Here is a 13,617-nt window from a genome sequence, read left to right on the forward strand (position 1 = left end):
ACGGATATCAGAGGCACAGAGATGGCAAATTATTGGCATGAATTCCTTTTAATGTAATAACAATGGAATACAGAAATCATCAGTTAATTTTCTATAAACTATGTTCAGTTTGATAGCTTATCACTAACTTTATCTTCAGTACTATATAAGTATGTAAATGCTTTTAATTCTACAGAATACTAAGTTTGTTATATATCATTTAGAACTTTACTGATGAACACAATGGTATTGTGTTGTATGCAAATTGTTGTTCTTCCCTTGTTTCTCACTTGAAGAAAGTGATGTGTTTTTTTCTTCTTCAAAGCCTTGAATTAGCACATCATGATATTAACATAAAACTCTCACTAAGATTATCTTGGCCATATGGTAATGCAAGGTACCACCTTAGAACTGCCTGGGAAAATTATTAAAGAAGTACACATTTACAGAGGGTTAATTTAATCACACTTTATTTCAATGATTTCTAAACAACAGTGGTGCTTTATTGCAGATGCAAGCTATGCTGTCATAGGTGAAATGTATAGCACCTACAGTAATGTGAATCATTATGAAAACACACAGGTGATACATGTACATGAATCAGAAATGAAACCATATAAATCCAAGCACTTTCGAAAAGTAAATTTTTCCTTTATCTGGGATAAGGTACGATGAAATTATTAAAGATACAAAACATTATCACAGAAAATATGAAAGAAAAGCAAATAAATTGTACAATGCACTATTATTTTGTTTGTGAGTATTTGCTTTACACTGAATAATGTATAACAGTTTATTTTCATGCTGCAATACAGATTGTCATTGTATGGTTGAAATATTGTTCCAAATGTCAGTTTTTACTTACAACTTCAAGAATATTCATGATGAGATTTTGTACAGACTAGCTACGGTTGTGAGTGTTTCATAAACCTCTTTACCATCAAGATATTATTTGCTGTATGCTTTGGATTATTATCTTCCTGAAAGATGAATCTCCACCCAGTGAGTTGTGTTTTTGAGGGAATTGCCTGATAGATCAGAATGTGCCTGTAATTGTCAGCAGTCAGAATGCCATTTAATTTTGTGTAGATCACTGACATTGTTGGCTGAGACACATCCTCAAACTTGTATTGATTCCTCATCATGCTTCACTGTAGATGCAGGGGTAAGAATCTCTTTGTGATCTGCAATTACCCAATTTTATAGACACACTGTAAGCCATTCACAAGATCAATGTAAATCCAATCATATAAAAATTTGCAATATTGGGAAGGGGGTTGAGTTGGAGACTGAAAATGAAATTATCTCACACATACTGCGGGAAATCCTTTGTTACAATTCCTGGAAGTGAAGAGTGTAGTCTAAAAGTCTTCTTGACCAATGGCAAACAGTCTTTCTAAATCAGGGTCTATCTTCTCAGTTGATTGGTGCCATATTAGAACTAGCACGTGTGTTGGAGTCATATTTGTTTTGACATGAAAATATTATTTAAAGTTAATGATGAAAATGCACACAAGTTTCATGAAATTATGAAAGGGGTTATTTTGAATGAATTGTTCTTATCTGAAGAAAAAAAAAATAATGTACTTGAAAGAATTAAATCTTCTGTTATGGAAAATCAATGTTTTTTCTACTGTTGTTAATGCACATATATAGGAGATACACAATATAGAAGCAGTTGTGTCAATATTAACATTAACTCTGCATGGATGCCTAAATATTAAGTTAAAATGCACTACGCTTCTTTTATAAATAACACATTTTCTCTCCTCTTTCCCTGCCTCCAGACTATGGTGCCAATCGTAGTATCAGCTGTACTTGCCGTTAACTTCCAGAGTTTTTCAGCCTAAACTGTTCTCATCTCTGTAGGTATTGTACATTGATTATGGTACCATTCTTTTTCAACGATCAACCAAACTGTCATTGATTGTTGGTAAACAGTTCACATGTATTCATCTCTAAAGAGCACATGGCCCCATCTTCCCTCATTCCACTGTATGTAGCCATATCTCCATTTCAACCTTTCAGTTTGGTTACATCTTTTCAGCAGATATTTTTGAGCAGTAACACATCCCTTTAATACTGTTCTCAAGGTAACATTGACAACTGTATTTAAAGCATGATTGATGGCAAGATCTTTTCTTTACCATCGTCTATCAGATAAGAAACATCCTTTTCTGTTATTAACGGTGTTAGCTTTATATATCCTCATCAGAATCTTGCATAGAGTCTTGCTACAATTTTTTGCATAGAGTGTCCCTGACCAGCCAAAACTTTGATTTCTACTTGTTTGTTGTGTTATTTGTCTTCTGAGAGCCATAGCTGGATTCGTATTATTAGTATTGGACACAGCTTAACTGCCTGTACTTTTATACGGCTGTGGCCAAAAGTTTTGCATCCTACTAGAATGATAAGAATGAGACGTAACTTAAAAGAAAATATTATATAAACATAATATAGATCTTTTATTTAACATAATTTCCTCAAAGGTACTATGAAATGATCTTGCAAGAGTTCACTAGAAGCCATAATAGTAGTACTTTGTATTTGCAGTGCATTCCATGATTTTTTCAAGACTTCCTTAATCCTCTCAGGCATAGACTTAATGAAGCACTGAAGGGTCAAATTACCATATAGATTCCTCTTTTAAATGTAACATTATTTAGCAGTTTTGTTTGACTTTGTAAAGCTACATTAGAGTATGCTAGGGTGATGCCAAACGTTTGGCTGTAATTGTAGGTGTTATACTGGTATGACATTTTCGGATTTGTTCGACTCATCCAGACACAGTGTAAGCTAGCAATATGTGACTGTACTGTGATGTAGTTCATTTTCACAGGATATAGGGGCATACCCATACTATTTGTTTTTCATGTCCTTTTTCTCCACCATTTCCATAATTATTTCCAATACTATATATATTTGGCTGAGAACAAACTTCAGTCATTTAACAATGTAATGCCACTACTTGGCTTTTTTAGAGAGAAATATTCCATCAACAAGGTTATTAAATGATGTAGAACCAAAGAAACAACATTTCAAAGGAAGGAATTTTTGGTGGTTTCCATGGAAGCCAAGAAATCTTGAACAGCAATGCAAGTGAGACAGCAAGGGGCTCCAAAACCTCACTCCCAATCCAGTGTGTAGCATTAGTGCTTTTATCCACAGAGTGAAAGCTATAGATATGAAGAAGAACCCATTAACTGAAAATCTGTTATGATGAAGCTAGGCTTATATCTCAGTACCATTAAAGAGACAATAAACAAAGTTTGAAGTTGATGAAAGCTCATAAGCTTTTAGTCATTAGCTCAAAATCAACAGCTGTTTAAATGAGAAAGATGGCCAAAGAAACTGGAATCACAACAACCTCCTTCTAGCACATACTTATCAATTGCATTGTCACAGAAACTTTAAAAGTATAAATTACCTTTTCATTCTTAATTTCTTTAATATGATCCACAAAAATAATCTGCATGTAATCAGCAACATTAAAAAAATTAACCTGTAAAAAAAATTATTTAAATTGTAAATTTTATATTGAGCTTTGAGCTTGCATAGAACAAAGTTTCTGTATGTATTGACCAATTCAGCAAACTTTTCATGAAGGAATTTTTGTAATTTGAGTTATGCGACATATTTGCTGGCGTACATTTATAGACATGTAATATGTAAAATACAAAAATTTGTTTTGTTTGAACACAAATGTACAGATACTGCTAAGACTCTTATATTGTCATGTGATCTTGGTAAAAGAAATTATTTATTTTTTTCGTTTTATTCACCAGAAAGTCCTATTATTTGAAAGGTTCCAAACCTAAGATTCATACTCCTTTTAAATTGGAATTGATTGGAAGGAAAACTCTTAATCCTGATCTACGACAGCTTAAGTTCAGAGTAACAGGTGAGGTTTCTCCTACTGTGTGGTGTACACATCGTAAAACTTGCTACATTTGTGTCACATAAATCATTTGATAATGCAAGATTTGATTAATTTATTTTACGTTATATATATGCTGTATTTGTGATCAAAACTACAAAGATCAGGTGAAATTTGAGTAAATATGCACATTTTTTATTTAAATTTTGGGTATACAAATGTATGGAAGTAAAATGTGTCAGTTGTGTGTCTTTCAACAGTCTGCAGATAAGGCTTTCCAATAACAGCTTTTAGAAATATATTCTGCCATTGTAGTATTATTGTATTATCCTGTTTAATATAAGATGCTATGTATGTATTTCACTAGAGAATAAATGTGCAGAAAAAAGTTTATATTATTAACATCTTTTATAAAATGGCATTTAGAACAAACTCTTTATGAAGCTTTGAGGATTAAATTAAGGATGTCAACATAAATGTGATAATCACTAAACTTTATTAATGTTTGATAAAGAGCTTTTAATAAAGCTTCACCTTATTTAAAGTATTTTATTCAGTGATCATTTTCTAAATGTTTGTTCTCTAGTTTTAATCACTTAAGTGGTTTGTAATTTATATATGTATGTGTGTGTGTCAGTACATCTGTATTTCTAATATTTTTCTCATCCACACTAATTGGAGTTCTAGATTATATAACAATGTAAAGGCTTTGAATTTTATTCCATTAATAATAAAATATGTAGCATAGTGAAAGTTAAATACTTTAACACCAATGCAACATAATGTCTTGTCAAATGTTAAATTCTAGGACTATTTTTACAATAACACATTGTTGCTGTGTCTGAAGCTCATTCATGTAAGAGATGAATGATTGTAATTTCTTTATTTAGTTTTTTTCTTTGTAAGAGGAACAAAAAATTTGTATTTTTTGGTCTTAGGTCCAACTCATATGGCCATCATCCTGTGTCCAGTTGAGAAAGTTATTCTTCTGCGTTGGTCACTCACATACAGTCTTCCTCATCCTGGGGTTGTGACCTGGAAAAAACGACCCGTGTACTTCATATACTACTCTCATGGAGAAGCTACAACCCCATGGGAATTCTGGATAGACTTGGAGGTACATCTGTTTATTTAAATTTCTAAAAACTCTTGATACTACCAAAAATTGTCAATGCAATTTTTATGACAACTAGTGCTACAGGAAACATGTTTACATATATATTTGTTTCAAGGTGATTTCTGGACAATTCATAAACACATTGTTCCATGGATAAATTTATGGCTGAAATAAGAGTTATTTTCAAAAAAAGGATATTGTTAGATGAATTAGAGCCACAGGCCATAACATTTTGAAAAAGAAAACCTTCAATGCTCTCCATGATGTTGGAAAACATTCACAGCAGATTGCATAAGTTGTTAACAGTCTCTGAAATTATACCCCAAACCAATCTGGAATAGCACCCTCATCTGCAAAGTGATAGGAAAAAAGAATCCTGTCCTTTGGGATAAGTGCCAAAATATTTTATATATTTCCTGACATCCATTAAATAGGTAAAAGAACAAGGATTTAAAAAAATGCTTGCGTGTTAAACGTTCAAGCCATATCTCAAAATAAATGGTTGTTTTCATAAGAAAATTTTTGAAGAAATCGAGATCACAACAATACTGTTCAATCACATACTTATCAAGTTCTCCTAATGTAGTTCCATTGAATTTTTGTCTTTGATCTGCTTAAATCTTGTCTTGTAATTTGTGAAAAGCTCATCAAGATATTTCATCAGTCATGTGTGTAAAACTTGTTAGAATAAAAATTGTAATGTCTAGCAAGTGGCATGATCATGGTCTTTGGACTGAGCATGATCCACAGTGGAGGTAGGAGCTCTAAGAATGCCCAAATACCTGAAACAACTTTGTATAAACTACAATCATCCCTCAGTAATCATGTCTCTATATGCTTGATAAAGAGTTTCAATACTTTTGAAATTTCTGTTATCTTTCCTTAGATATGCTGTATTTAATGGTTAATGCTCAACTGTATAATAACGTTGATACTTTATTTATTTATTTTCCCAACGGCACAAAAAGATTTACTTTCTTTACATCCTGTAATTTTACTTGGCCTAGAAAAAGCCTTAATATATGTGTAAAATATAAAAGCATTGCCATTTTAATTTTCACTGAGACATCATGTGGTATATTTCAAAATTCACTCATGCAAAGTAGCAGTAGAAGTTAACTTTATTTTATATATTTGTTAGTCAACCAACTTCCATTTAAAATGAAAAACCTGGGCTGTTTTTTTTTTCTGATTAAGAATTCATCTCTGGATAAAAGCATAACTTAAAAACGAAAGACAGTAAATTAAACTATGATCTGAAAAGTGCCAAGACATTTACATGCAAACTGACTATAATTAAATAATAACTGCATATTGAAGAAAATAAATAACATAGTAGCTTGTTGAAATGCTCAAAGGCTATTTCAGTTTTAAATAATTGAAATCACTTTATTATTTAGTTTCAAAATAAGTATGATGGAACAAAATAAGTCATAAATTTTATTAAACTAATATTTAAGATGACTTTTGGATCTACTGTTTAAAACAAAGTAAAGTGAAGTAGGTTATATTTAAGTTTTCATTGTTTTGTGAAGTAGGTTATATTAAGTTTTCATTGTTTTGTGAAGTAGGTTATATTTAAGTTTTCATTGTTTTGTGTAGCTATGTACAGAAATTGTGAAACAAACTGTTATGTATTCTAGTTATCAAACACAATCAAAATCATGCATCACTGCCTTTAGTATTCTTGATAAAAAGATTGAGACATGTAGTTTGTAAAAAATGCTTTATGTAATTTATTGCATAGGCTTATTGTATAAGATGATAGGCTAAAATTAAAAGAAAAAATAATAACATAAAATATAAAAAGATGTTTACAACATTACAATAAGTAACTCAAGTCTATTTTAGTCTGTGCATTTGTAACAAATATTTTAATTACTTTAATTCTGAAATGATATCAACAGAAAAGTGTTTAATTTGTTCGTGTAAATCAGTGCCAGTTGCAGTTTACATATATAATTAACTGTTCTTAAAATTTGCTTGCATATGGGTTTTGTTTGTTAAATTTTGAACAAAGCTGCTTGAAGATTATCTGTGCTAGCTCACCTTAGTTTTGAAGTGATAGACTAAAGGAAAGGCAGCTAGTCAACACTACCCACTGCCAACGTTTTGGGTACTCTCTACTAGTGAACAGTGGGGTTGGTGGTCACAATAATGTCCCCATGACTAAAAGGGCAAACATGTTCGGTGGTGGGGTTTGATCCTGCAACCTGCAGATTGAGAGTTGAGTGCATTAACCACCAGGCTATGTCAGGTCCTCCTTGTAAGCTAAACAGTATATGGTTTAAGGTTTGTGCACGTTACGTGTTCATCAGCTCAGTCATCAAAACCTGATCCATTTGAATATTTCATCAGTAGTCTATTTTATATTAACATAACATTAATTTCAGGCCTCAGGTTGTGAATGAGAAAGCTTTCTTTTGTTTAGAGGCTTTGTTAGTCATTGGCTCTTGCTAATATCTTAGATTTAGAATGGACAACATCAGACTCTCCTAGGGCATGTTCAAGTACACTGCTTTTAGTATTCCAAAAATGTAGTCAATTGTTGAGAAGAGTGTATTAGTATTTCTAAAAAAATATGATAATCATGTGAATATTTTAAAATAGATAAATTATAATTAGTGGCTACTATAGTTTCTGCTTCAGATTAATTTTCTACAAAAAGAGGTCATGGTCACCATCAAAATTTAATGCTACTTGTAGTTGATGAAAAGGACTGAGGAAAAACAGTGTTCTAGAGTTGGTCTTCTGTGTCTTTAAGTATAATCATATAGTGATTAGTATCTCATACTGAATTTCATTAATTTTTAAAATGTCAAACCAACCATGGTAAACTAAAACTATTAAGCTGGTGATTATAAGTTTTGAATGAGCAGTTAATGCATAACGTTGAAAACTAAAACATAAGAAATACATGTGATGATGCATCTGAAGAGCTTTTATAAATCTTTAGGTACCTTCAGATTTTACTTCAGACCAGCCTATAGTGGATATCATGTTTAATACCCATTATCTTCATGGATCAGACATGATTGGTGAAGATCTCCAAAAGCTGTTAAAAAAGATGCCACCATGGACCCATGTTACTGCTTGGACTTCAACACTCCAGAGTTATATTTTCTGAACCTCATCTTGAACTTTATTACCTAGGTCACTGCTGTGGGATTTAAAAACTTATGCCATTACAACAGAAGCTGCATAATATGACCCTTGTTTTAAAAATTAGGTTTGAAAAACTATGTATTTAATCAAGCTTCATTTCTTAACCTCTTTCCACTGACTTGTTTGATTTAAACAATAATTACAAAATTGGTATGCATGTAACCTAAAATTGAACAAATTAATTTATTAAAAAAGCAGACCATTGAAAAAAAAAAGATTTATATTTGTACCTCAATAACAATGTTTTTTGTATTCCTCATAGCTCATCTTCATTATTAAAAAAATAATGTTGCACATGCCCTACAACTTCTGACTTCACTATAACTTAATGTGCACTACAGACCCTTTTGTTTTTACAGTTTAGGTTAAAATTTAAATAACATTGTCCAACCACAGTTACATCTATGATCAAAAAATGGTGGTCCAATTAGGTACCAAGAATGAATTAACAATAAGCTTATGTACTGATAGATATTGTTTCTTTAACTGTCCTGCTACAGAAAAAGGCTTTGAAATGGGCAAGAAATATATTATTATTTATTTGTGGATTATTTATTATTTTCTTTATTTAGATATGATCCCAGATATAAATAATGTAATAACAGTATTGGAATTTTCAATTTTCGGAGATATAAAATTAAAAATTAAAGTGTTTTTGTTTTTATAAAAGTAATTGTTATAAGTATTAGAGTATAACTCAAGATCAGGAGAAACACTGTAGGTTATATTTCAGGATTCACAAGGTTATAAGTAGAGTAGAACAACAACATTGCAATCTTCTAGACCATGTTGAACTACCACTGCTTTTATTATTATCAAAATGTAGTCAGTTGTTGAGAACAGTGTATTATTATTTCTAAAAGAAATATAATAAACATGTGAATAGTTTAGAAAGATAAATTATAATTAGTGGCTACTATAGTTTCTGCTTTTGATTGAATTATGGTTAATTTACTACGTTTTTATATTTATGAGTAATTTTTATAAGTTTAAGATATAACCCTAGATGAGAAGAGAGACAGTTATATTTCAGGATTCACAAGGTTATACATTGAGTGGAACTAAGTGGTATTTGTTAGTGTGGTAGAAGTTAATAAACTCAATGCTAAACAATTATAATAGAGCAGGTTAATTCTCCATAATTCTTTGTTAATTCTTTTTTTGAGCAAGTTAAAGGATTTTTTAGAGATGTTGCATTAGGAATGAAGAACAAATGCATGTATAACTTTTCTCCAATCTTTTTTGTGTAGTATTAACTACATCAAACTACTAAATTTTGAAAAATTAGAAAGTTATGTTTAATTGAACAATTTGAAATGAGCTATCTTTTGTATGCATACTTACCTTTCAATCACTCTAGAGTTTTCACACAAGCTCAAAAAAAAAAGTGTGGTTTTAAAGTTGATTCATTTATTTTTATTTTTTCTCCAGGACTTAAAAAAATGGGGGGAGTGGATTTTATGCATCTAAGTTTTAGGCCTTTTTAACCATTGTAATTTATTCTTTTGAATCATTTCTTCACATTTTCTGCTATTTTTCATCTTTTGCATACCATCTTTATTGCCCTTCTTCATTCATCCCTTGCACTGAAAATTACTGTCACACCCGTGATTTATTTTTTTTCAAAATGAGCATAAACCCACTGTAGGGTAGGGCTACTATAGTTACTAATAATGTCATTCAAGATTACATGACTTTCACACTCCCTGCTCATTTCCACTGCCCAGTATTATAAAAAAGGAAGTCCTTCTCTTCAAATATCTCTCAAGCTATTGTGTTTTTTAAGCTGTAATTTAACTACATTTTCTATCCCACATGTTTTCGAAATGTCTTAAATTTTCTTAATTATGATGTAAATTTTTAGTTAAGGATAATGCATTCTCAGAAAACATATCCTTTTTCTTGTTTATGATATAAAGAAAAAAATATTGTTTTGTGGTTAATACCTCTTTTTTTTGTATTCACATTACTCTTGACTAGTTTAGAACATTTGATGGGTAGTCAAGATGAAAACAATAATTAAATGAAATTCATGTTATTATGCAGAAAATAGTTGCTGTAGTAATCACAGAGATCTTAATGAATGTGTTGAATACTGGAACGTCATAATTTTGGGTTAAAATTACTTTTAGAATAAAAAATTTACATTTTACAAGTATCAATAACTAATGGTATTATGTCTTTTTATCTCAATATGGGATAATTTATGATATGAAACAGATTATGTGGAATAGCATCTAAATGCAATAGATTATGTGTATTATCTTTAGTGAATTGCTGAACTTTTCAGTTCAATTATTGTATATTACATCTAGCTGTGCTAAGTTCTGTTAGATCTGAACAGGGACAGATATCAAAACATTGGGGGAATAATTTTTTTATCTGGAGTTTGGAAGTGTTTCTAATTACTATCAGAGTATTTCTTTGTTGTTTTTTTTCTATGTGCACTTGTAATTTTTATTTTTTTACAGGTTGTGATGATATTTGCTTTTCTGTGATTTTTTAAATCCGTAGTCAAGCTTTCAAACACTACCTCAGTTAATAACGTATCAAAGAGAATGTGTTGAATCACAATAGAGATACTAGTTTTCTTTGATGATTGTGGGTAGATATATTGACTGGCTGATCCAATTTTACTGAAAGTTTCTTTTGCTGTAGTTTGTTAGTTATGTATTAAAAATGAAACAAAATATTTGACTTTATTAAGTTCTGTAATGCCATAAATGTAGATATCTAGTCAAAATGATTGTGACTAGGTAGCTATCCTCATCTAGATGAAGTTGAACTAAGTCAGTGTTTCAGAACAAAATATTAAACTATTGTATAATATAAAATTACAGGTCTAAGTCTATTTTGATTCATAATTCCCTTCTACTATAACTGTTATCCCCTTTTTGAAATTGTTCGAAATCCATGCAATATGACCAGTAGAATGTATTGAAATCTAATTTCCTAACAACAAAGTTTTTTTGATACTGTTGATTGTGATTCCCTTTCATATAGACTAAAAAGTATACAATTATAGTAAAATTTTCTTGTGGTACTTCTTCATCAACATGTCTTAAAAAATGGCAACAAGTTCTGTATTGTATGACTATTCACAAATTGCTTCTTTTATTCTGATTCAAATGATATCTTAACCATTTTAATAACATACTCTTTGTTTTCTGCAAATGCCTTGATTTACTTTTGCACCAGCCATTAATTTTTTATTTCATCCCTAAGCTAAAATTTATCAGTTTTTCACTTCATTACTTTTAAAGTAGTAATTCATCAATTTGTGTAGAAATGTTCATTGAACAACAAAATACCAGAATGGTGCTGTTAGTTACTGTCATTTACCTGCTATTGTAGATGCTGCTATTAGTGACATATTTGTTGTTATTTAGGCTTTCCAATTTAATTCTCGTTTTTTAGTTCTTTAAGATCACTGTATATTTTATCTCTATATCTTAACAGCTGTTATGGTCAGGATAGTGTTGCTTCATATGGTTATTAGTCATATGAATTAAAACTTGTTGAAGACTCATGTACTTGTAATTACATCTATCATCATTAACTGTACTCAATCTGGACATTACAGTTTTCTAGATCTTTACCTTCACTATTATACAAATCTTCTTTATCTTAAAACTGTATCCCATTCAATACCTGAACTTATGTTGCACTTCTATTAAAGCTAAAACTAAACCCTTTTAACTAAACTTTTTAACATTATCATTTTGTTTTATTTTAAACATGCCTATCTGTAGTGTCGATGAATGCCCATTTTTAAGGGAACAGTTGGCTGGTTTTGAATGTGAGTTGTTGAAATTTATATAGATATATTAAATGGAAAGAAACACAGAAGGGTGCTTGACTTGATGCTACTTGAATATGGTTTACAGGTGATAAGCTGCAGGAATATGGATTTACCATTGGAATAGGAAAAATACAAAAGTACATATAACTGGTTAAACTTTTTTTGTATTTGTAAGAAAATTTCCTAAATAATGAAATAATTTCTTATTGGCGGCTTTGTAAACAGAACATTGGAATCTGAAATGACTGCATGTTTAACTGTTCACTTGTAGGTAATACATCCTCAAGTGCTAAAGTTATACAAGAGTGTTGAATATTTTTCATTTTATTCTAGCTTATGATGACAGCTATAAACTTTCAATGCATCCTAGCTGGCCTTATGAGCTCTGGTACTGGATGAAAGGCCTCATCAGCATTGGATATGGCAGATGTAGTATTGTTGACATATCATTACATATTCTTTGCTTTCACTAATAATTTCTTAGAATTTACTTGCTACTACACTATAACTGTTTTTGTTGTATTGTCATTACCTAAGTAATAAGAATCTGCATAACTTTCTAGTTCAGTGAACTTATGTCAAATGAAAAATACAGGTAGAATCTAAATAAGCATATGCAAATCTTTTAGGTTTGTCTTGTTGAAATTAAAAAACATATTTTACACTATGATATGAAAATAAGTTTTTTTATGATGAACTCCAACCAGTGGAGAACACTTAAACCTGTATGCTGAAAAACTGCTTTTATTGTGGGTTTTGAAAATTCACTTTCACAATAGATTTCTGAGGTATGTATAAAAAAAAAAAGTGCAACTGTGCTGTAATGTATCAAAATGAGATTACAGGTGAATAGTCATCTTTCATCAAATATTTTTCAGTGAATGTCATTAATGTATTGAGCTGTTTTGATTTCCATGATATTTATCAAAACCCTGAGAAAGCTAACTAGTATAACAGATCTAAGTGCCATATCCAAACAAGCTATAAAAATAGGATGAAACCTGTTGAACCAACCAAAATTAATGTATTATTTAAGTTACGATTAAGTTAAGTAGACAATTTGAGGCTTTATAAAAACGTGATAATTATTTTATAAAAATGTACTAATTTTGGTACCAGGTAATAGTTTGTTAATAATGCAAAATCATCATATTCATAGCCATAGTAATGGAAGACATTGCTGTTTTAAATATTAAGTTAAAATACTAGCTAAATGTAGAGTATTAGGATAGTCAAACTCAAATTGTTTAGTATGTAACATTTTCGCATTTTTTCGCAGCAAATTTCACTACTTCGATGTGCCAATCCATTTGAAATAACAGTTGTCTGTAACTGTGTAAGTTGTAACATTGTTTAATGAGTAAAATTTTTTGAGGTATCTAGTTTTCTGCATACTTTAAAATGTTATAATAAATTTATTAATATAAATACAGACTCATAGTTAAAAACAAAAGCTTGTTAATAATCAGCTTGAACTAGTCATTTATTTCCACTCCAGACTTACGGGCCCGGGATGACCAGGTGGTTAGGGCGCTCGACTCGTAATCTGAGGGTCGCGGGTTCGAATCCCCGTCACAACAATCATGTTCGTCCTTTCAGCCGTGGGGGCGTTATAAGTGTCGGTCAATCCCACTATTCGTTGGTAAAAGAGTAGCCTAAGAGTTGGCGGTAGTGGTG

The 13,617-nt window shown here is 30.7% G+C and overlaps 1 protein-coding gene across 1 annotated transcript in view; it reads left to right on the forward strand.

The window, feature by feature from the left end:
• LOC106458508 (endoplasmic reticulum metallopeptidase 1-like) overlaps positions 1 to 13,564 on the forward strand; it is a 55,180-nt gene extending 41,616 nt beyond the window's left edge. Inside the window, exons 12-14 of the mRNA XM_022384744.1 lie at positions 3,765 to 3,880; positions 4,795 to 4,973; positions 7,930 to 13,564. Coding sequence (XP_022240452.1) covers positions 3,765 to 3,880; positions 4,795 to 4,973; positions 7,930 to 8,100 — 466 coding nt within the window. The 3' untranslated portion in view covers positions 8,101 to 13,564. The remainder of the gene's footprint in view (positions 1 to 3,764; positions 3,881 to 4,794; positions 4,974 to 7,929) is intronic.
• Positions 13,565 to 13,617: the final 53 nt, after the last annotated feature.

The sequence above is a fragment of the Limulus polyphemus genome, unplaced genomic scaffold, assembly GCF_000517525.1.
Source record: "Limulus polyphemus unplaced genomic scaffold, Limulus_polyphemus-2.1.2 Scaffold478, whole genome shotgun sequence".
NCBI lineage: Eukaryota > Metazoa > Arthropoda > Merostomata > Xiphosura > Limulidae > Limulus > Limulus polyphemus.